At 38.2% G+C, this 22,841-nt stretch overlaps 2 protein-coding genes across 4 annotated transcripts; one reads left to right on the top strand and one right to left on the bottom strand.

The window, feature by feature from the left end:
* Positions 1 to 13,660: 13,660 nt before the first annotated feature.
* hmces (5-hydroxymethylcytosine binding, ES cell specific) lies at positions 13,661 to 17,099 on the top strand. 3 transcript variants are annotated; one of them, XM_032514791.1, is made up of 7 exons: positions 13,721 to 13,764; positions 13,798 to 14,027; positions 14,405 to 14,548; positions 14,664 to 14,882; positions 15,221 to 15,375; positions 15,454 to 15,646; positions 15,741 to 17,099. In XM_032514791.1, the coding sequence occupies exons 2-7, from the start codon at positions 13,839 to 13,841 to the stop codon at positions 15,927 to 15,929; spliced, it is 1,089 nt and encodes a 362-aa protein (XP_032370682.1). In that variant the 5' UTR covers positions 13,721 to 13,764; positions 13,798 to 13,838; the 3' UTR covers positions 15,930 to 17,099. The 3 variants fall into 3 exon arrangements, with proteins under 3 accessions (XP_032370684.1, XP_032370681.1, XP_032370682.1); XM_032514793.1 differs by having other exon boundaries at positions 13,661 to 14,027; positions 14,664 to 14,826; positions 15,219 to 15,375; XM_032514790.1 differs by having other exon boundaries at positions 13,662 to 14,027.
* A 277-nt stretch (positions 17,100 to 17,376) lies between these two features.
* On the bottom strand, positions 17,377 to 22,379 carry LOC116688634 (ras-related protein rab7). The gene is made up of 6 exons (XM_032514796.1): positions 22,030 to 22,379; positions 19,945 to 20,007; positions 19,556 to 19,682; positions 18,070 to 18,288; positions 17,782 to 17,910; positions 17,377 to 17,654 (listed from the first exon to the last, which is right to left on the bottom strand). The coding sequence occupies exons 2-6, from the start codon at positions 19,995 to 19,997 to the stop codon at positions 17,559 to 17,561; spliced, it is 624 nt and encodes a 207-aa protein (XP_032370687.1). The 5' UTR covers positions 19,998 to 20,007; positions 22,030 to 22,379; the 3' UTR covers positions 17,377 to 17,558.
* Positions 22,380 to 22,841: the final 462 nt, after the last annotated feature.

The raw sequence follows: 22,841 nt of genomic DNA, 5'->3' as shown, positions 1-22,841 counted from the left end.
AAAAAAAGGGAGAGAAAGGGAAATGTCGTTTTTTAATCAATTGGAAATTAGCAGATATAGGCTATTTTACTATTTTACAAAAAAGGGAAAAAACCCAAAGCCTTTTTCCAAATTTTCCCGGGGCCGGACAAAAACTAGGTAAGGGTTAAGCGGGTTTTTTAAGTTATCTGGAAAATTAGCTTGGATCGGTTGCACGAAACCGAAAAATTAAAAACCCCGCCAAGAACCATGGAGATTTATTCTTTGAGTAGCGGGTAAAGAGCGGGGAACAGCCGGGCTAAGATTAATCCTGGATTTCTGTGTTAAATCAGCTGCTCTGTCCGAAATAAACGGGGTTTAACTTATTGCTTTGTCTTCTGAGGTTTGTTTTATTTTTTTAACATGCTTTAGATTGTTCTTTGTCGCGATTTTGATTTAACCCCCTACTACAGCTTTTTAGAGGTAGAAAGGTTTTGCACTGGCACCCTGAGCGGATGGGATTTTCCGGGGGACGGTACTATGTCGGGGGCTGCTGGCGTGCGGCCGCTGCCGGTGCGGTGGCCCCCGTGCCCGGTGGTGCTCCCCGGGCCCTGGTCCCTGGTCCCCGGGGCCAGTGGCTATTGCCTCCAAAAGCAGACTTGGGTTTGGGGCAGGGTCCACTCTTTGTAAAAGTGAGATGAGCAGGCAGGCCCCGTGGTCTCAGCTTCGGGTTTTACAGGACGCGCCCGGAGTAATTTTGACGAATTAAGTAGGATATTTCAGGATTTTTAATGGCAGTGGCGAGCCAATAATTTCGATTCATTTTTTTTGTTGCTTTCCTTTTTCTAGTAAAGGGTGGCTTTTTTGGTTACCTTAAAAAGGGGCCTAATTTTTTAAATAACCTTCCCATGGTTCATAAAAGTTCACCCCCGTTAATAAGGGGGTCTTTTAACGAAAGTTGTATGGAGTTTATCATTCACCCAAAATGGGAACCCAAAATCTTCTCATCTTTTTTTTTTGGTTTTGCGGTCATTGCGAAGAATAAAAAACCCGAATATGTTACTATTACTATATAATAAAAAAAGTAATTACTTTTTTTTCTGTTGTGCCCCTTTCTTTTTGTCATTGAACTTTAAATTGATAAATAATTAGAAAATTCTTATAGAGATTGTGCGGGGTTTGTAAAACATGTTCTCGCGGGGTGAAAAAGGGGTTTTGAAATTTTAAGCTAAAGTCTAGGGTCTTTTCCCCGAGTAAACATTATTTTCCCTTGCTTCTTTGAGGAAAAGTAGATCTTTAACCCCCAATTTAGGGGCCCTATTGGGTTTTTTTTTCCCGGGGTTTGAAAGAGCCGTATTCCCTTTTTCCATTTTCCCCCTCCTCTTTTAACTTTCCATTTAGAGAGTTGCTCATGGGTGAAAAACGGGGGCGCATGCGTTTTCTCTCTCTGCATCAGTAAATCTTGTCGAAAAACGGGCATTTGAAAAAGCCGTGAACGTGATTACCCCAGCATCTACCCCCGGGTTGAATAGTCACGTTCCCTGGTCGGCAAACGTGCAACCCGATTAAGCCGCGATGAGCAGGTACCTAAGTCCCTGCGTTTTTCCATTATCCTGGAATCTTTATTCTACTTGTGAAAAGGGCCCCCGTTTTTTTTTGTTTTTTAAATATTATCAGTTTGTTTTTTTGACGTATTTTGTTCCGCGAGCTGGGCTTTTCGGATGAGAAAGGTTGCGCGAATCGATAAAACGGGGATCGGGCCGTTGCATGCGGTTAGATTTTGTCCGACTGACCCGATTGCTTGACGTCAGACACGTGGGCAAGGAAATTCAGAGAGCAAGGCGGGGGGGCCCGCAGTTCTGAGACGCAGGCGGCGCATTTTGCTTTCCCGATGCAAGAGCCAGGCGGACCCAGAGCTGGGGGGAAACCCCCGGTTCTCAGCTGATTTAACACCTGATGGGTTTTTTACAACATGATGAGTTTTTACATAAATTTTATTGTTTTTGAATCGGAGGGATTTTAATAGCTTTTTTTGGATTTAAAGTTTTGTCCAGAACACAGTTGGGGACGTATTTAAGTTTAGAAGTAAAGAGATAAACTGATCGATCCGGTCTTTCCCCCAGCGTTTTTTTTTTTAAAATCAGAAAACAGATCGCAGTAGGACTTTGAAGCTACTCGGTCATAATAAAAAAAAGGGAGATGTGTACCCAGGGTAGTGGGTTTGTTATATTTGATTAAATCGGAAATCGACCAAGTGTTTTAATCACTTCCGTCCGTGAAGGAGGGGAAAAAAGGGCTGGAAATGTCCGATTTTCCCCAGTTTTCTGTCCCCGCCCCCGCTGCTGCGCCTCTCTGTCCATTTAAGGCGGGGCGCAGTCATCCAAAAGAGCCTATTTTTTCGCCCCCGACCCTTTTTCCCCCGCGAGACTTTCCTTTAACCGGGGCGGGAAATCCCCCCCCCAAACAATGTTAAAAAAAAAAATTAGTAGTAGCTATTTTTAACACCATGACACAGAACACATGACAGCTCTAACCTAACAATTAATAAGGGCCTTGGATATAAAATTTTAAAAAAAACAGGAAAGAATTTTTAAAGAAAAAGCAGGGAACAACAGTATTGTTCCTAAAATTGGGCCCGTTCGAGAGAACTGCGCCTCCCCTGTAAAGTGGACGGAGAGGCGGAAAGCAGCGGGGGGGGGTGACAGAAAGTGCGGTAAAGTGGACAGTTAGCGTTTCCAGCGCCTAGGCGGGGAAGGAAGTGATAAAACATGTGGTGCGATTCCGTTTTTAAATAAAAAAAATCAGACCTATCCCAAGCGGACACCCCGTTTTTTTTATTTAAAGGGAGAGCTGTCAAAGTGCTCACATGCACTGTTGCGTTTTTAATGAACAAAGAGGGTGTCCGGGGGATTTGATCAGTTTTGTTCTTTGACTTCTAAATTAATTTAAGTCAAAAACAGTGTTCGGACAGAAAAGTTTAAACAGACAAATGAAATAAAAATCGTCCGATTCAAAAACAATAAAAGGTTAATAAAAAGTATATGTGTAAACAATAGCTTTTAAATCCTGAGAAAGCCGGCGTTTCCCAGATGTCGGGGTTTTCCGCCTGGCTTTTTGCAGTCGGGAAAACAATGCGCCGCCGGCTTCCAGAATTTTGGGGCCCCCTTTCTCGTGGTTTTGTTGCCCAAGGGGTGTGAAAGCCCCAAGAAGTCGGGATTCAGTGGAAAATTAAAGGGGGGTCGGCGCAAGATGGCGACCTGGTGGTTGAGTTTGCAAGCTTGCAAATTAACGGGGGGTACTTTTTTTCTAAACAAGGCCAAGACTACGCAACTGGTTAAAACGTCCCTTCAAGGCCACCCCGAGAGAAGGGTAAACACTTTTTTGGGAATTTTTAAAAGGTAGAAAAAAAACCCTTGTAGATAGCAGTGCAAACTGTTAGGTACCACATCCCAAGTAATAGCACGGAGCTAGTGGACCACAATGGCAAAGAGAGCGCTAAAAAAGGGCCTAAAAGGGGGGGTAATGGATTTAACCCGGAGGGCCCCCTTTTTGGGGTTTTGTGTCCCCACTTCCAGATCCCCCAATTAATATCCAAATCCAAAGAAAAATGTGTGCCCAAAAAAGATAAAACGAGGGCTAAACCCCACATTTTAAAGCAACGTGAGTTTAAGGAGCAATTTTCCGTTTTGAAAAAAGGATAAATAAAAAAACGGCAGAAAACTGTGGGGGAAAGAAAAGGTGAAAGCCTTGGATTTTAAGAAAAAGACGGAAGATAAGGTTTAAAAAGGTTGATAAAAGCATTGAAGAAAAAAAGAAAAAGGGAAGCCCAGCGTACAAGAAAGATGGAATTTGCGTCTCAAAAAACCTTCTGAAAAAGGAGGGAAGGAAAGAGGAAGCTGAAAATATTTAGCAGATTGTCTGATGATAAAACAAGTCGGTTTTTGGTGTGCAAAAGAATAGGGGGGGCGCCCAGAGAGGATAAGACACCCCCGGGCGATTGTTTTACAATTTAAAACTGGTACCCTTTAGGACAAGATTTGGGAAGGGCTCACGCAATGCTGAAATTCAGAAGCGAATCTCCGCATGCCCAGGGCCGAAACCCCTCCCAGGAGGCAGAAAAAAAAACTGTGGCCCCCGGTCGAGAGGGCGTAAGGACGGAAAAAAGAAACCGATGGAAAGGTCCCGTCGCCTTTTACGATGGAGGGGAAATTTCATGAATCTTCGTTTTTATTTCCTAGATTAAAAACCCGGCAAATTTTGGTTTCCCAAATGGAAATGATGTAGCCCAAGTTAAATAAGGCCCTTTAAAAAGTCAAATATTGGAATCCCCGTGTTTAGGGAATTTTTAAAACCCCCCAAAAATTTAAAGGGTTCCCATTAGCCTTTATCTTTTTTTAGTGAGGATCAATTCTTTTTCACTTTTTCCCCATTTTTCAGTTATTTAAAATCCCTTTTTATTTTGTTGGCAAATAAATTTTATTAACCTTTTAAAAAATTTTAATGTCAAAGGGTTCGAAAACCCCTAAAAAAAAGGTATTTCTTTTTTTTTGACGATCAGGCAGATTAATTCTTTTTCAAGAGCTCATATGTGATGAGGGAAAGGGAAAAGGAGAGTCAAGGGGGGGCCCGTTATTAAGTCATGCTTCTAATCACTCAGCAGGGAGTATTTTGTTAAAAAATTTAAAGGAGATGGGTAGAATCTCACCTTTAAAGAGGGTAGATGGATTTCTTGGTTTTTTTCCTCTAAGAAAAAACTGAAATTAACAGGTTTTGACTGTTATTTTTAAAAAAAATGTCCCTAGTAAGGATCACAGGATATTTTGTAATTTACATTTGAATTGCATTAGGGAATCATCCGCCCCAAATATTTTGGGGCCATGTTCCCCCGGGGGAAAAAAGCGGGAGAAGGACAAAGCTCAAGTCTGATGCCGTAAGGTAGCATTTTTTGGAAAAATTAAAAAGGTGACTGTTTTTAGTAGATTTGTTTGAAAATTTAATTGTTTTTGGGGCGTTTTTTGTTTAATTTTGGAGGGTAATGTAATAATTTAGTAATATGGGGCCGTAGCTAGCTAAGTGAGCGGGTTTCGGGGGGTTGCTGTTGTGAGCTCTTGGGATTGAGTTAAAAAAAGGATTTTTAAAACTGGGAGCTTTTTATGAGGTATTTGGGGATTAGGTCAAATAAAACACCATTTGTCCCCCTTCAAAATTTTTTTTTGGGTCCTATTGGTTAATTTTTTCCAGTAAATTGCGTATTTTTATCCGGGGAGTTTGGGCACAAAAAACATTAAAACCCCCCCCCGTCTGCAAACCTGTTGAACAGCTAAAGGTTTAAGGTTTAATCCCCGTTACGTTTTTGTAAAAGGTAAATATTATAAAATTTAGAAGAATAGAAATGTTGATTTTTTTGGTAGGAGTGTGGTGGGTCAGAAGGTCGTTAACGTTTAAAGTGAATCGCGAATTAGCGGATCCCAAGGTCATTCGTTTCCCCTTGTTGTTTCCCCGGGCGTCTCTGTTGGCGTGACGCTAACGCGGAGGAGGCGGGAGCGCGAGGCTTAACGTACGTGAACTTTTATATTATTATTAAAATAAAGGTTTTTCCCTTGCCCCCGTGTTTTCATTGAAGCATTTAAATGTTTAACTTTCAAGGAAAACCCAAGTGGCAGCCACCCCGTAAAAGGGCTGTTTTTGAGGAAATAAAAACAAAATATAAGCACCTATTTCGAGTTTTGTTTGTTTTATAAGCAAATTCACTTTTCGGCCCCATTCCTTAACATTGTTGCCTTTGAAATAAAAGCTGAGACTCACGTAAACTACCCTTTTAATTTAGTGACCAGTCTCGTGCTTTATTTTTAAAATTTTCCCTTATAAGTTCGCCAGGCAATGTTTGAAGGGATCTCGATTGACGGTTTTGGGGTGAGTAAAAAAAAAGAATATTTTGGGGGGGTGTTTTGATTTAAAAGGTACAGTTTCATGAAAATTTTAATGGGTTGGCTGTTAGGTCTTTGGTAGGATTTTGTGACGTTACAGAAGAACGTTAGCTAGCCACCGTCCCCGCTGTTCGTGCCCCCCAAACATTTCGGTCCGTTACGCTTTTGGGACAATCGGTAAAAATTAAGTTAATAAAAGCCTTAAATCATTAAGTAGTTGCCCCCAATATGTAAAAAAAATGTGCAAATCCGAGGACACTGAACATTTCATTTTCCCCAAAGCAAAAACATTTTAGCTGATAAAATGGGGTTGTAATTTTTTTAAAATGAAATTTTTTCTAAGAAAATAAACACCCCCTTTTTTTAAAAATAATAAAAAAAAAGGACACTGAGTTTATAACTACAAGACAGTACAAATTTTTTTTTTTAATGTTTTTTTCATTTTTCAAATTTTTCTATCACCCCTAGGGTTAGGTTTGGTGTTTTTTGACAACATTCCAAAAACATTAGAACAAGGGACTACAGTGGCTTTGGGAAATAAAAGGGCTGTTGACTCGTTTTTTAGATTTTACGGTGCACGCACAGTGGGGCATTCAGAAGGCGCCATAGAAAAAACCATGCAGTTTGCCTTACACGCCTTACTTGGTCATTAATTGGGTACCAGTTTTTTTTTTTTTTTTTTCACAAGATTAATTGTGGTTCTGGGATTAAACAAAAACCCAGTTTTGACTTGGAAACAGTAGAACCCATGAAACAGGAACAACATTTTTTCCCCTGGGGTTTTGATGTGGAAGAAGCTTTTTTTTTAAATTCTTTTAATGTGCATTTTCCCCATTTTACCCAAAGGGAGGAGCTGTCTTTAATCGTAACATATTTTCCGTTTAAAAAGTTTTTGGGAGTTTGTGGCAAAATGTGAAAGCATAAAAGGCTCTGTCACCTTTGTGCTTGAAGAGGGGCGAAGTGACGTGCCCTTTTAGTGGAGGCAAAGGCCTTAAAATCATATCTCTTTACACTCATTTCAAGATGTACAAGGGTGTTTAAAAATATTTATCAAAGTTATATCAGGGAAAAAAAAAGGAAGCACCCAAAAAAGGGCTTTTTAATAAATGAAGAAGTAAGTTCTGCGCAAAACATCAATTTCCTTTAATTTGAAATTATGATTTTGCCCAACAAAAGTCCCCCCACTAATTTCCCCCTGTATCTGTCTTACCTCTTTTAAGGACCTTTGAGACGCCAAGCACCCCCTGCTCATAGGTTTGGGTAAGGAAATGCATGATTTTAAAAAATATTGGGAGGGGTTGTGTATTGTTTAAATTTAAAGGTATGTTTTTTTTTTTTTTTTTAAGATAAGGAAGATACAAGTGTCGTGGGAAGTCCCAGTTTTAAAATAAAGGTTTCCCCCAGTTGCTTTGGGTAAGTTTAGCTGTATTTTGTGCTGAAATAAAGTTTCCCAAAGGGGGGAGCCCTGACTCGGGGTTTTTCCCAGAAGTTTTAAAAACATTTTGTCCGGTTTTAGTATTTTTTTTTGCATTTTCAATTTGACTGTTGTAGCCACAGGGGGCCTGCTGGGGATAAAAACCCGACGGGGCACGAAAACAGGGAAAAGGGGGGAAAAAAGTACAAATCCCTCCAAAACGCTCGATTGCTTCGGACCTTAATGTTAAGAAACCGGGAAGATTAAAGGAATTCAAACCTTTTTTCAGGGTAGCCGCGGGGTCTTTAAAGTAAATTTTTTATCTCAAATAAAGGTTGAAAAAAGTCTGGATCTAGCCAAACACCAAGCGGTAAAATTGCAAAATTTGGATCTGTGGTTTTTAATTGCTCGGGTGGCCCATAAACAAAAGAGTGAGAGGGCCGGACTTAAAATTTTTTTTGAAAATTTAGCCGGCTTCCCTGAGAGACTGTTTAGAAGATGGACGGAAAAGGGAACGAAAGGTTATTTGCTGCTGTGCAGAGGCAAAATAACCGCTGATCTGAGCGGGGTGTTTTAGGGTTAAACCTGCCACAATGTTTGGGGTCTCAAGAGGAATTTCGCAGAATTTTTTGACTTAAATAAAAGTAGCACACTGTCGCATGGGCCTTTAGGCTCGTGCAAAATTTTGGGGGTCAATTGGTTATTAGATGGATTTAATTTTATAATTTGAAAAGTATATGAAAAAACTTTGTACCCCCTAGAGGCAAGACCCAATCGCACCAAATCGGTCTAAACTTGGGGGGGCCCCAAGGGGCCCGGTAGTAGTTGGAGAGCGGGGGACCATATGAAGAGGGTTTTTTCGAGTGGTGGGCGCGGGTTTGACCCGACCCGCGGCTTTTTTCTAGCCATTTTCTCTCCCTTTTAGTTTCTCTGTCTGTCAAAATAAAAGGGTGAAAAAGCCCCAAAATAATTTGGTGGACCTCATTCAAAAAACTATTAAAAAAACTTTTATGTCGAAAAAAAAGCACAGAAAAGTCATTCTATTTTTTTTTTTCCGCAGAAACATCTCAAACAGAGAAAGGAGATGAGTGTGTCTGTGGACCCTCTTTACGGAGGACAAACCAGGTATTATTAATTTTTTAAAAAGGACCCCTTTGCAAAAATGGGACATTTCAGCCGATAAATTTTTTTTCCCGGCCTTTTAAAAGGTATTTCAAGCTTTTTCAATTTTTTGAGAGATCTCAGAAAAAGTGCCCAAAAATATGTCGGTTTTACGCTTTTTGTTACCGAAACAGACTTTTTCTCTCTAAGCCCTTAGACATGGACTATTTGCCTGGAACAAGGAAAAATAGAGGGAAGAATTACTGGTTAGAAAAAAATGATATTCGTTTTTGGTTTTTCGGGACATTGGTATTAATAAGTTAAAAATTAAGTTATGTTAAAAAAGGGGTTCAACCCGTCGAGATGTTTTAAAATGTAAACGTACATTTTAAATTCAAAATGGTACTACATTGTAAAGCCTTTAGTGAAAAATTTTTTGGGTTTTAAGCCCCAAAGCTTTCCACCGATGGGTAAAAGGGAGTTTGGCCAGGGCTTTTGGTTGATGAAAAAAAAAGGCGCCCTTTTGGGTGTGAGGAAAGACCCGGGGGGGACGCATCAGGAGTAGTATGCAATGGGGGGAATTGTGAGGGGGTGGCGGGGGGGGTGATGGTCAAAAAGGACCTCATTCAAGGGCCCGGGGTTCAAGTCCCGGGGGTCCTAACCGCCCGTTATTACGGGTGTCACGGAACTTTTAATTATGAATATATATTACTTTTAATGCCCGTAAAAAGACCAAAGTCCCTATTTCGGTGAGAATGAGAACGTTTGGATGTGTTCGTTTTTAACATCCGTTTCAACACCCACCCGGTACATGTGCAAATTTTGGGGTTAATGTTGTTTTTTTTAAATTATTTTAATTTTTTATTTCTTTTGGGGGAGCTTTAGTCCCCTTTTTATTTTTTAAAAATTTTTAAAAATGAGTTAAAAAAAAATTTTTTTTCATCAAGATTTTAAAAGGTTTTTTCCAAAAGTATTACCAAAATAAAATGCACCTCAAGAACAGAAAAGTTGCATGTTTTTCTGTAAGTAATACCAAAAATGTTTTTCATTTATGGAGTTAAATTTTAATTAAGGACAAAGTCAGGTAATGAGTGCCGAAATTGCTGTTTTTTTTACGATTTATGTATGATTAAGAAAAATTTTTTTTTTTTAACGTAGGAACACCATTAAAATAACAGTAAAAATTTTGTTTTTTACGTAGGAAAAACCCTTTAAAACATAATGTTTTGTTTTTAAAATGTAGGAACCCCATTTAAAAAAAGTAAAAGTTCTGTTTTTTTAAGTGGACACCATTAAATAACAGAAATGTTCGGTTTTTTAACTGTAGGGAAAAACCCTTAAAAACAGTAAAAGTTCGTTTTTTCTGTAGGGAATAATTAAAAAAACGTAAATGTTTGTTTTAATGTAGGAACACCATAAATAACAGTTATGTTCCCGGTTTTTTTTGGAATCATTAAAAAACAGTAAATGTTCGTTTTTTTCTGTAGGAAACCCATTAAATAACAGTAAAAAGTTCCCTTTTTTACGGAGGAAAACCCCTTTTTAATTACGGGGAAAAGTCGGAATGAGCGCCCGTATTTTCTGTTTTCGGAATTTTTTTTACGGTAGGTGAAAATGAATTTTGTGTTAAAAAAAAAGGAATAATAACTGTTTGCAAAAAACATGATACCCAAATGCGGGAGAGTTAAAAAAAGGGGGGGAAGGAAAAATACAAGATGCCATTAATTATGGTGGGACCAAATGATGCAGAGATGATCAAATGGAAATACCTGCAAGATTCCCATAACTCAAAAATTTTAAAACCAATCAATTTGGGAAACAACTTGGGTGAATGTGCTGGCGGATTAAATCCTTTTCAAAAAGAAATTAATGGGGTAATGTTGGGGTTCTACAATTTGAATTGATCTTTGGGTTAATTCCTCTTATATTTAAATATGTTTTTGAAAAATTTTCATAGTATGCCCCCCTTTTGCCAAAAGATGTGGTACTTTTGCTAACCCCAAGAGCAAACCAAAAATTGGGTTTCTGGAAATTTAACTGCAACCTATTAAATGAGGAAGCCTTTGTAAATCAGTTGAAGTTACTGCTGGTGATATTTCAATTGTAATGAACTTGGCAATATTCAAAAATGGGAATTCTTTAAATTTAAGATCAGAGAATTAGCTATTAAATTTGGTAAGGAAAAAAAAAAAAGTAATACTTGAGAGAAATAGAAACAATGGCGGAACTGAACTTTTTGATAAATAAAAATACTCTTACCGAAGAGGAAAAATTAAAGCTGTCAAGTCTGAAAGAAGAGATCGACCGATTATATATTACTATGACCAAAGGAGCCTTCATACGCTCTAGAGCAAAATGGTTAGAGGAAGGTGAGCGAAATACAAGTTATTTCTTGCTCTGGAAAAAAGAAACTATAAGAAAAATATTACCTCTCTAAAAATAGATAACTATATAATCTCCAACCCATCTGATATAGCGAACTATACTTCCCGTTTCTATTCTGATCTATATAGCTCTCATTATAACTCAACAGAAGATGAGAATTTTATCAGCAAAATTAGGAAAATTTATCCCAAAATTTCTAATGAATTTAAATCAGACGTGAAAAACCTATTTTAAAATCTGAAATTCTTGAAGCTGTAAATAAAATGAAAAAAGGGAAATCTCCCGGAATGGATGGTCTTCCTGTTGAGTTTTATAGATGCTTTTGGAACATAATTGAAACTCCATTTTTTAACATGCTAAGAGATTGTATCGATAATGAGGAAATGACTACTACTATGAAGCAGGGTGTAATAACCTTAATTCCCAAACCAGATAAAGATCCCCTTTTTATTAGAAAACTGGAGACCTATAACATTGCTAAATGTAGTTTATAAAATACTGTCATTAATTTTGCCAGACGTTTAAAAAAAGGATTGGGCCAAATTATAAATGAAACTCAAACTGGTTTTATGGCTAATCGCATATAAGCTGTAATATAAGGCTTATTCTTGATCTAATAGATTATTCTGAATATGTGGAATCTGACGCTGTAATATATCGCTGGACTTTTATAAAGCATTTGACACAGTAGAGCATCAATTCTTATTTAGGTCACTCAAATTTTTTGGTTTTGGTGAAAAATTTATCTCTGGGGTTAAATGCTTTAAAAAATTAGTAGCTGTGTCATGCTATATCCAAATACCACCCAAAGTTTTTCAGTTATAGATCAGTCCGCCAAGGCTGCCCTTGTTCTCCATTCTTGTTTCTCATTGTTGTTGAAATGCTCTCCTAATACTTTTACGTTGTGACAATTTACAGGGTTTAAGGATTTTGAAAGAGAAATTAAAATTTCCAACTACTGATGACACAGTTCTTTTCTTAAAAATAAACAACAAATTGGAAACTCCATCAAAGAATACAATCCTTTTCGCTAGCATCAGGTTTAAAACTCAATGTTCGAAGTGTGAAATTCTATGTCTATATAACACTGATGAAAAGCTTATGTGTGATATTCCTGTGAAAAAGTATTAAATACCTTGGAATTCATATCTCTAAAGATTAAAGGACGACAAGAAAAGAATTTTAAGCCCAAAATACAAAAAACTAAAAATATATTTAATAGGTGGCTTCAAAGAGATCTGTCCATAATAGGTAGAGTTCTTTTGAGCAAAGCGGACGGTATCTCTAGATTTATTTACCCTACCCAATCTTTGTATATCCATCAATCCTCTGTAAAGAAATAAAGACGTTTTAATTAACTTTATCTGGAAAAACAATGCCACCGATTAAAAAAGGAGATTTTAGCAGCCCAAGAATGCAGGTGGCTTGGAAATATTGGACTTTATGGATGTGAACAACACCTTTAGAATTAAATGGATAAAAGAATGTTTAAAAGCTCCAGATTCCCTTTGGTACTTTATTCCACAGTCCATTTTGGAAAATGGGAGGCCTCCAATTTGTATTACAATGCAGTTACAATGAAATTTAAACTACCGCAAAAATTATCTAAATTTCATCAGCAAGCACTTAACGCTGCCAAATTATGTTTTAAACACAATTTCTCTCCTCACAGAATATTATATGGAACAATGAGTTCATAACCAGAAAGAATAAGTCCCTTTATCTACAACATTGGGTTGACCGGAATATCATTTTCTTGCAGACTTACAAAATGATGAAGCTCGACTCTTAATTATGAGGAATTTCTCAGGTCTAAAGTTTTTCCTGTCACCCATAAAGAATATCAAATGGTAATAAATGCTATACCTAGTGGAATCTTCAATTATTGAAATGTCACTTTGAGAGTCAAGAATTGGATCCAACCTTCTTTGTTGATGGTGTAATATTAAAAGTCATAAATGTACCAAAACTATAAGGAACTTCTTCTCTACAGCAAAAGGAAAATCACTCCACGGGGAAAATTTTTTGGAACTCTTTGTACTTCACATTCACTGGGAATCAACATGGCTTCTACCAACAAGTTTGTTATCCCAATAAAGTGAAAGAACTGCATTTCAAAATACTGCATAATATTTATCCCACTAACAAATTTATCTCAATATTTGCGTCTGTGGATAATAAATGTGAATTTTGTAAATCTGGAAGAAGAAACTATTGTACATCTATTTTGGGAGTGTCGGTTCTCTGTGGAATTCGGAAAAAATGGAAAATTATTTAAAGTTCAAAGAATCTCCAAATTAAATTAGAAGCAAAAGATGTTATTATTGAATATTATCACAAGAACAAAAAATTACACAAGATTGTCAATTTACTAATTCTACACACGGGAAATTTCATATCCATAAAGCAAATTTGATAAATCGCAACCAGCTTTCACACGCTTCAGAAATGAATTTCGAATCTTTTGTGAGTCTATCCAAGTCATTAATAGTAAGAAAATTATCCATATAGCTGATCTACTGCAAGATTTTAAGGATTTATGATTTTATAGCCTTTGCCCATCTCATCTTGTCTTTGTACTGTATTTATGTTCTTGATGTTTATATTTAATCCACTTTTTCTTTTTTTTTTTTTTTTTTTTTTTTTTTTTCTTTTTTTTTCCCTTCTTCTTCTTAAGATTCTAATATATCTACTGTACAGTAAGGTATTCTATTTATTTACTTTTTTTAACATGCTGTTTTTTATTTTTTCTTACTGATGCCAAAATGTTCATCGAATGTTTAACATGTTTGTAAAATTTAAGATTTAATAAAAAAAAAAAAAAAAAAAAAAAAAAACACAAATCTAACCGGCATGCAACGGGCGCCGATCGCCGGTGATCGATTCTGCGCAGACCTGGCTCATCTCGAACGAGCCTATTAAGTCAGCTAACATGCTAACACCGAAGAATTGTTAACTTACTTAGCTAGCTCAAAATTTTTTGAACCCATCGACTGTAATATACAGTCTATGGTTGAACCTCTTTTGCTGGTAGCTCGGAAAGTTTTCGTAAAATGTGTGGGAGAACTGCGTGTACTCTTGCTTCTGACGAAGTGAGCCGAGCCTGCACCTACAAAAACCGAGGAGGGCAGCGTAGACAGCCCCGCTGGAGGGATGGAGATGCTGACAAATACCAACCCTCTTACAACAAGAGCCCGCAGTCTATGAGTCCCGTCCTGCTATCCCAGAGGCATTTTGATAAAGTAAGGTAACAACTCTTTCTTCCCGTGCCTGAGTGAGATGCATACACTGTTTCAATTGAAGGGTGCCAATAGGTAACGCAGACGTGAAGGTTTCGACCTAAAACCCCTTTAGTTGGTCTAAATAACTGTCGAAGTGGAGCGATACTAGTGTTGTATTAAACTGTTTCCCCTTCCCTAAACCTGAACCAAATCTTAACCTTGGGAGGGGGGTGCTACGAAATTTTTAAAGGAGGGAAACATCCAACATCACCGGTAATCTGTTAATGATTCAATACGGACACATAACAATATACAGCGCAGCAACACCACATGAACTCTTCTCTGTCACAGTACTCACTGGTATACTCACTTTGTTGTGTTCACTCCTATGTCTTCAGAATGCTCCGGTTGATGAGTGTGTGTTGGCCTCCATGCGTTGGGGCCTGATACCTGCCTGGTTCAAGGAGAATGACCCGCGCAAGATGCAATACAGCACCAACAACTGCCGCAGTGAGAATATATTGGAGAAAAAATCATACAAGGTGCATGCAGTTTAATGCATCTCAAAAATATATGATCTTTCCTGTGTTTTATGCCATGGTCCCTGTGCTGGATGTATGCACACTAGTGTCTAATCACTTTGCCATCTTCCAAAAGGACCCTCTGATAAAAGGGCAACGTTGCGTGATCCTGGCTGATGGCTTTTATGAGTGGAGGAGGAAGGAAAAAGACAAGCAGCCTTTCTTCATATACTTTCCTCAGGCTCAGGGAACCAGTCATGAGAAAACCAAGGATCACCCCACAACCTCAGCTTGCAATAAGAAGAATTCAGAGACAGTGAGCCCTCCAGAGGAGGCCTCCCATGACTTGACAGAGGTTCATATTGTATTTTCTATAGAGATATAAGCACCATGAACATTTGCTTTCATCCAGAATAGAAGTAGAGAGAATGCAGCTGTGGCGGAAGTTACCATGGCTGAAAATTTCCTGTCAAAGAGAGGGGAGAGAGGAGTCTAAGCAAAAATGTGCATGTGTCCACCAGGTGTTTCTTTACTATTCATACCATTTACAAACCCATGCTTCAGTTTTGATTCTGGTGCTAGGCTAAGAAGTGTAAAAAATTACAACCATTCCAACAAAATGTGTCACTTTTTATCCATAAAACCTGCTTATTCTTGTGGCCATACCCCTCTGCTCTATGCTGTGTTGGCCAGGGAGGAGAAGTACCAGGTGAGTGGACTGGATGGAAGTTGCTAACTATGGCTGGATTGTTTGACTGCTGGACACCTCCAGGTGGTGGAGAACCCCTTTACACATACAGTGTAATCACTGTTAATACTTCCCCAAACCTGGAAAGCATCCATGATAGGTATGGATAGTTAATGGGAAAATGTTTTTTTATTTGTGTTTGCATACATTTTTAAATTACTGTGTGGTTGTGTTTTAGGATGCCAGCAATCCTGGATGGAGAAGAAGAAGTGAGAAGGTGGTTGGACTTTGGAGATGTGAAGTCTCTAGATGCCTTGAAACTGCTCCAGTCTAAAAACACTTTGACTTTTCATCCTGTCTCTTCGCTAGTAAACAACTCCCGCAACAACTCTCCAGAGTGCCTTCAGCCAGTTGATCTAAAAAGCAAAAAGGTATCGGATTTATTTGGGTATTTTTTCTCACTGTAGTAAGAAAATGTAGCTCTTAAGTGGTTTAAGCTGACAAATATGACCCTTGATCCCCTAGGAGCCCAAGCCCACCGCCAGCAGTAAGATGATGATGAGATGGCTGACAAGCAGCACACCTACAAAGAGGAAGGAGCCCAACACATGTGAGAGTAAAGAAGAGAGCGAAAGCAAAAAGGTTCAGTGCAAGTCTACAGGAGCACTTCAGCATTGGCTTCAGGGAGCTAATAAGAAACCAAGAGCCACATGAAGATATCAACTGGGACTAAAAACTATGCAGTTTTTAAAAGAACATTTAGGCATTTTATTCCAAATAAACTTAGTACTTATATTTTGACCTTTTGAAAAACTTATTGCTTTTGCTTACTAACTTTTAAATGCAATAAAAAATGCTACAGATGATATACTATATTTAAAATGATCAATAAATGTCAGAAATAAACATTTACAAAGCATTCTTTATTCAAGAATTTTATTACCCTTATTACTTGAAACGCAAAGACATTTAGAAACAATGTTGATGCTATGCATTTATCATAATATATTGACGAATGCCAATACCCCCCTTTTCTTTAAGTTACAGTATGTATGCTTTTTTTGTAATCTATAATGCATTTCAAGGTTTAATTAACATAATACCAACAGACAGTTAAAGATCCGATCAGTTAAAAGAAATGTCAAGCACTTTTGTTTGCCAAGAAGAGCAACGGGCAGAGTCAGATATGGAGATTTACAACAACTTTTTGCCTTCCCTACACAATGATTGACAGGTTTGCAAATATACAAAGTCTTGCAATAGTTGACAGTAAAGAGAAACATACTAATAGCATCTGTTATGAATATTTATACTTGAGAAAAGTCTCTTCAGGACATCGGGTAGAATGACATGCTGTCTTAATTTTGTTCATTCCCACGTCAAATGTACCATGAATAACTTGATTACAAAATGAACCTTCATTAGGGACTGCACCTACATCAAGGAGCTGAGTCTGCATTCACACAATGTCCTCAACCTGAGCTACAATTGCATTTATTGTGGCTCCAAAATGAGATGTCTTCAGCAATTGTGGATGACAGCAAAGTGCAAAAAAAGTCTATACACACTTGTATGATGGACTTTTCATGGAACTGGATTTTTTAATTCTTTGCCAATTAACGAAAATCAGCAGGCAGCATAATGTGACCCACATGCACAGTCTCATCTTCACTACTTCAGTTTTTTTTTTTAATATATATATATATATATTGCATGAGGTTAAGTGAAACCATGGTTACATTTTATCTTTGATTTAAACAAATTTAAGCCACAATACAAATGAGTAAAATGGGGGGAGCAGTGTTTCCTCTATTCATGCCACAGTGGCGGGCCATGAAAGTAAGAAAACTACCACTGCTAAAGAAACTGATTTAAAAAAACAAACAAACACTAGTTTTCCAACTTTCACACAAACATGTAGAGATAATGCTTTGATTTATAACTTGAAGTATCCAAATAAAAGCAGCTGAAACCAAAACTGGGTGTGAAAGCAGCGATACTGTATATTTATGGAACTGAAAATGAGGTTTGCCCAAACCACCACCGCCATGAAAAAGTACATAAGGAAACACTGAACTAATAAGCATCGTACAGGTAAATTCCATTATGTTTCTCTAAGGTGTTCTTTGGGCTAGGAGACTCATATTTTATAGAAAATGTGTTTTGTATACATAAGGTGAGTGCAGCATGTTTGTGTGTAGTAGTATACTCAATGAGTTGGATGCTGCTTGTATGTTGGACATTAAGGATTAACACAGTGGGCCATGGGATAAGGGATGTATAGACAAGGCAAGACAGGGTAGTGAGGGCCCTCCCTCCCCCCCCAGAAGATCTTCAGATTCCTCAGCAGCTGCAGGTCTCCGCTGAAGGCTTGGCTCGCTCGTTCCTGTCCAGCTTTATTGGCTCAGGGAACTCGTTGTACAACTCCACTTCGGTCTCCTGAAATCAGACAACGTAGTTGCATCACCCAGCTCTCACAGAAACACATGCTGATGAATGTTATTTCTCAACATTCACAAGACTGGGACAAACTGTTGGGATAGGATTTCCTGCTGGCATCCGTTACCTGTTTGAGGGCGTTGCGTGCAATAGTCTGGAAGGCCTGCTCCACATTGATTGCCTCCTTGGCACTGGTTTCGAAATATGGGATGTTGTTCTTACTTTGACACCAAGCCTGTGCTCGCTTGGTTGTTACCTGAAACAAAAAAGAGCTGATGTTATACTAAGAAACATCAGACATTTTTTTAAACTGTTAAAAAATGACTAACAACAAACTGTACACATTTCCTTGGAAAAATACAAGTGATGCCCATAATGACACCCGGCAAATATAAATGTGATCATCTGGACCCACCTGTCTGTTCTCCAGATCGATCTTATTGCCCAGCACAACAAAGGGGAAATTCTCCGGGTCTCGAGGGCTGGCCTGGATCAAGAACTCGTCTCTCCAGCTGTCTAGAGTCTTGAAGGTGTTGGGTGCCGTCACATCAAACACCAGGACGCAGCAGTCTGCTCCACGGTAGAACGCTACACCTAAGGACTGGAACCTCTCCTGACCTGCTGTGTCCCAAATCTGAGATACAGAATAGAGAAGACATGATGTGTTTACATGCACAAAATAAATCAGATTATTCTAAATAAAAAGCTTATGCTAATACTTTGACTGTAGTGATTACATGGTTCACATTAACCAGATCTCCCTAATTACTGACTATTTGTTCGATAGCCGAATTCTGGAGTTATGCGAGTTACAATAAAAGCCAGCATACAAGAAACAAAGAAAATTAAGGGACCTTTTTTTTTTTTTTTTAAACCATTAACAGTGTTGTGTTGTTTGCCTTACACATTTTTTTACTCCGCATCACAAGCCATAATAATAATTATAAAATTAATGTATACTTTATTTGTCCTGCATGGGAAATTACAATGTTTTCACGTGTTAGAATACACATTACACATATGTTTGTGAAGAAAAAAAACAGCTTTGTAGATTCTTTTGCCCCATAGTCACCAAAGTAGATAGTAGTAAAATGTCTACCTCTCAGCAAGGCACTTTTTTTCATAGTTCTCTGGTCATGTGGCAACAATTTCCTAATTATTTGTTTCTATCACTGCATAAACACCCCAGTTTAAAAAAAAAAAAAAACATCTTCCCAGCAGGGAAATACTTCTTTTATTCTGATTTTGACCTTAACTCAACTAACCACGGTAAAGCCTTAAAAAAATGTGTTCCTTAAAAAGGTGCTCTAAGCAATGTTGGGTGACGTTACTTCTTGTTGACGTTCAAAGTATTTTTAAACAAAACAAGACCAGCTCGCCCCTCCCTCCTCCTCATCCCGTCCTCTCCCTTCCGTGCTTTCGCGCACCAACCCCCCACCCCCAAATCTTCCTTGTTGGTTATTGGCTGGAACACGGTTTGTGTGTGCTTCGCGGTGCAAGTGGGCACACTTTGTTTTTGTTGCTGTTTGTAGACCCTGGGCTGTCTACAGAGACCACGTTCTTTTTACAGTGTGTTCTGGGGACAGGCGGCTCGCGGACAGTGAGGAGATGTTTTCTGTATGTGACCACAAATGTAGCCTAAAACACGTGTGACATTGCTTTTTTGGATATATAAATTGCTTTTACAGAACAGATATAGAAAGAAATTATGAATTTACTGTACACCATTAAAACTGTTGGTAGTCCATTGTTGAGGGGAATAATAATTAGCCTGTATTTTTTTTAATATCAAAACAATGTATTAGCTTTTTGTTGTATTGAATGTTTTCAATATGAAGATTGTGTTTCAATTGGATATAAGCCAGTATGGCATTCTTGCCTGTTTACTATTTCCTCAGTACCTGCATTGTGACAAGTCTGTCATCCACCATGACTTCTTTCGTCAGGAAATCCGCTCCTATTGTAGCTTTGTACTGGTTACTGAACTTCTTATTCACATACTGGTTCATCAACGAGGTCTTCCCAACTCTAAGAGAAAAAAATAAATCACAGAACAACATTTAGAGCATATAATGGGCAGAGGCAAGCGAAACAGAAAAAGTCACTGTGATGCACTGAGCATAGATTTGTGAAGCACAGAAAACATTCCTTGCTTGCTGTATGAGAGTGAGCGTATCAGACTACATTTAATACACCAATTAAGTGTTTTCTTTACAATAAACCATCCGGCCTCCCTCCTTCGTGTTGTCCCAGTCTTTTAACAGTGAGGTTATGGCTCAACAACACTCACCCAGAGTCTCCGAGGATGATGACTTTGAGTAGTACTTTCTTCCTTGATGTCATTGTGCCGCAGCTATGAAGACCAAAATAAAATAGATTAGAGGGAAAAGAAAACTCCTAATATAAGAAGATCAATGCTGGAGTTGCTCAAACAACATGGATAGAGCCATGCTCTAGTGATGACCCTTTTGATATGGGCCAAGAGATTTCAATGAAAGACGATAAGACCTCTGTGCGTCTCGAAATACACTCCAAAGAAAAAGGCCTGTTCTAGGAATGAAACCAAGTTCAGTGTCTTACAAATGTGCGTTTCCTTCACTTCACAAACAAAGAAAAAGTAACGGGTAAAACAATATGCTGCACCACATTGTACCATGAGATTTTAAATTCAATTCATGAAACAAACAATTCACTATGCCTTTTTTCCCCTTTTCCAAAATATATTGAACAATGCAGTGCAAGGGCTGTTGAGCTATACTATTTCTCCTATTTTTAGCACCACAACTGGTTGTTATTGTTATACAGTAAAGTGTTTATTTTGTTATATTTATACAAACTATCAATGGAAGAAACAACATTGTTTCATTCCAATATACAATTATTGTACCTTCATAAAGCTGAACATTACAATAAAATAAAAACAAAAATGTAACACACCCAGTTAATCCAAAACATATTGGATGGAAACATGAATGTTATTAATAGTTGCATGTCTATACTGCATTGCATCATAATGCCGCCCCAATTGAGACATTATTTGTCCTACCAAACAAGCAGGTGTTGCACTTCAATCATTATCTACACACAGACTTGACAGATTTGAATAACTACATCTAATTGCTACAAATAAACAGCTCCAACATCTTTTGGAAAAACAGCTGCACTCACTTTAAGGCTAAGCTATCCTCAGGTCTTCTTCAAATGTATGAGTCCATCACCCATTCACACATCTATACTTTCTTGATGTATATTATTTCATAATGTATTATGTACATTATGTATTATTTTCACATAATGTAATGCAGAAATGTGTCTTCTTCATTGATTTAAACAGCTGGAACCTTTCTCCGCGGTGCAATCGATTTTTCTAAGTAATGTATAAATCACCACTTATAATAATGTAAGTTATAACTAGGCTAAATTTGCTCACAGTTGGTGCACAGATTATTTTTGTACATAAATACATGGCTGATTAAATATTCTCATATGTCAAGACACCGCCAAGAATTTCTGACATTGACTTAGGGTGCTTTTTTATTAATAAACCACCTTATACTGCTGTAATGACCGAAGTCCAAACTCTTTTACCGATAGGCTTTGAATCGCCACTATATTCGGGTTAGACTTTGGAAAAGGCAATATGGGGGGGGGGGGGGGGGGGAACAACACAATCATATGTTTTCTCCACACATCACTAAACGTTTATAGCCACTGATGTTATTGAAAAGCCACGGCTCGAGTCCACATTACTGCCATTATGAGGCAAAACTAGCATAGAGCTATCGGTGCTGTTCTCATAATCTGCACCCCATGACACTGTGTCAGGGACTGATCACATGGTCTTAAAACACAGGACTAACGCAACCATGACTTGGCAAGCATGATTAGCACAGCAAAATTCACACACCGGTAAAATCCATAGTTATGATAAATCTGTCGACCTGGTTGTTCGTGTTTCCACTAAATTAACGTACTTAGAGTCCCAGCTCGACATTTTACCTAACAATCATAAAGACATCACACACACTTGCAAAGGTTGCCAAGGTAGAATACACAGTACATTCGGAGATAAAATGATAAGTAACCATACATAGATAGATAACGTTAAGCAAATGGAAAATAACGATGAAACATAGGTTGGTAAACAGTATCATTAAAGACTCATTTCAAAACATTTAAAGCCAAACGTTTTTACCGTGTCAACTAACGTTACAGTTAGCAACCATATATCAGTGACACTTCTTAATTTAAGCTAACGTTGACGTTCAGCTAAAAAAAAAAAAAAGGTTTATTAATAAATGTAAAACAGTTGTGGTCAGCTTTATTAGTAATATATCGTTAGCAAAATCAATATCAGAAGTCACCACAAACCAACCTGGGCGATGATCCTGCAGAAATCAAATATCAAAGTGGACTTTTCTTCTGCCTCGGTTGGAAGCGTTAGCTAGCTAACGCGCAGCCGAGCTAGCAGCTCCTATAAAGTCTGCCGTCAAAAAAAACAACACGTTTAGAGCGTCGACAGCTAAATACTCTCTGATAGCTAGCCTCGCAGCTAACCCTACTTATCAAAAGCAACACTGCCACTGTCGATGTATATCTCCCTTCGTGTAACAGAAGCGATTTAGTACAATGGTCTATTTCGCACCGTTCCCGTTTGACGCTTGCTTTTCCTGTCCAGCTAACGTGCTAGCTGCTAGCCGAGTTCTGGTCACTTCCTCCAAAACAAGCTCTGTCGGTGAGGGCTGACGTCACGCACTGGACACGCCTTGTTCCCATATGCTCGTTCCATAGGAATTTGAGAAGTCAATAACAATAACACAGTGTCTTCAATTATAATTCCCTATAGGTGTGACAGCATTTATCTATGAGATGATATGCGTGGTCACACAGCAGCACCACATGGCTGGTACGTACAGCTCACAATTCCATACTGCTACAATTTAAAATATAAAGCTATAACTGTCATAAAGCAAACACCTAACAGCTGACATTACACCACTGAAAACCACCTTTGAAACTACCTATTGCATTAAACCCCATGCTTTCCAATTATTGTTACAGCTTTTGATAGCAATTGTGACTTTTTATTGAGTATAATACAGACCAACAAAATGTGGGCCTACAGATCATTTACAGTCCTGTGGCAAGGGAAATGTGGCTTTTTCTTTTAGCATTGTATACTTCAGT

Source organism: Etheostoma spectabile, chromosome 4 (assembly GCF_008692095.1).
Source record: "Etheostoma spectabile isolate EspeVRDwgs_2016 chromosome 4, UIUC_Espe_1.0, whole genome shotgun sequence".
Lineage (NCBI taxonomy): Eukaryota > Metazoa > Chordata > Actinopteri > Perciformes > Percidae > Etheostoma > Etheostoma spectabile.
This window is presented reverse-complemented; position numbering and strand designations above follow the sequence as displayed.

Coding starts and splice junctions, on each gene's coding strand:
- hmces (XM_032514790.1), top strand. CDS start 13,839: ATGTGTGGGAGAACTGCGTGTACTCTTGCTTCTGACGAAGTGAGCCGA. Junction 14,028..14,404: donor CCCAGAGGCATTTTGATAAA/GTAAGGTAACAA, acceptor CTATGTCTTCAG/AATGCTCCGGTTGATGAGTG. Junction 14,549..14,663: donor TGGAGAAAAAATCATACAAG/GTGCATGCAGTT, acceptor ATCTTCCAAAAG/GACCCTCTGATAAAAGGGCA.
- LOC116688634 (XM_032514796.1), bottom strand. CDS start 19,997: ATGACATCAAGGAAGAAAGTACTACTCAAAGTCATCATCCTCGGAGAC. Junction 19,683..19,944: donor ATCATCCTCGGAGACTCTGG/GTGAGTGTTGTT, acceptor TTTTTCTCTTAG/AGTTGGGAAGACCTCGTTGA. Junction 17,911..18,069: donor TCGATCTGGAGAACAGACAG/GTGGGTCCAGAT, acceptor TTTTTGTTTCAG/GTAACAACCAAGCGAGCACA.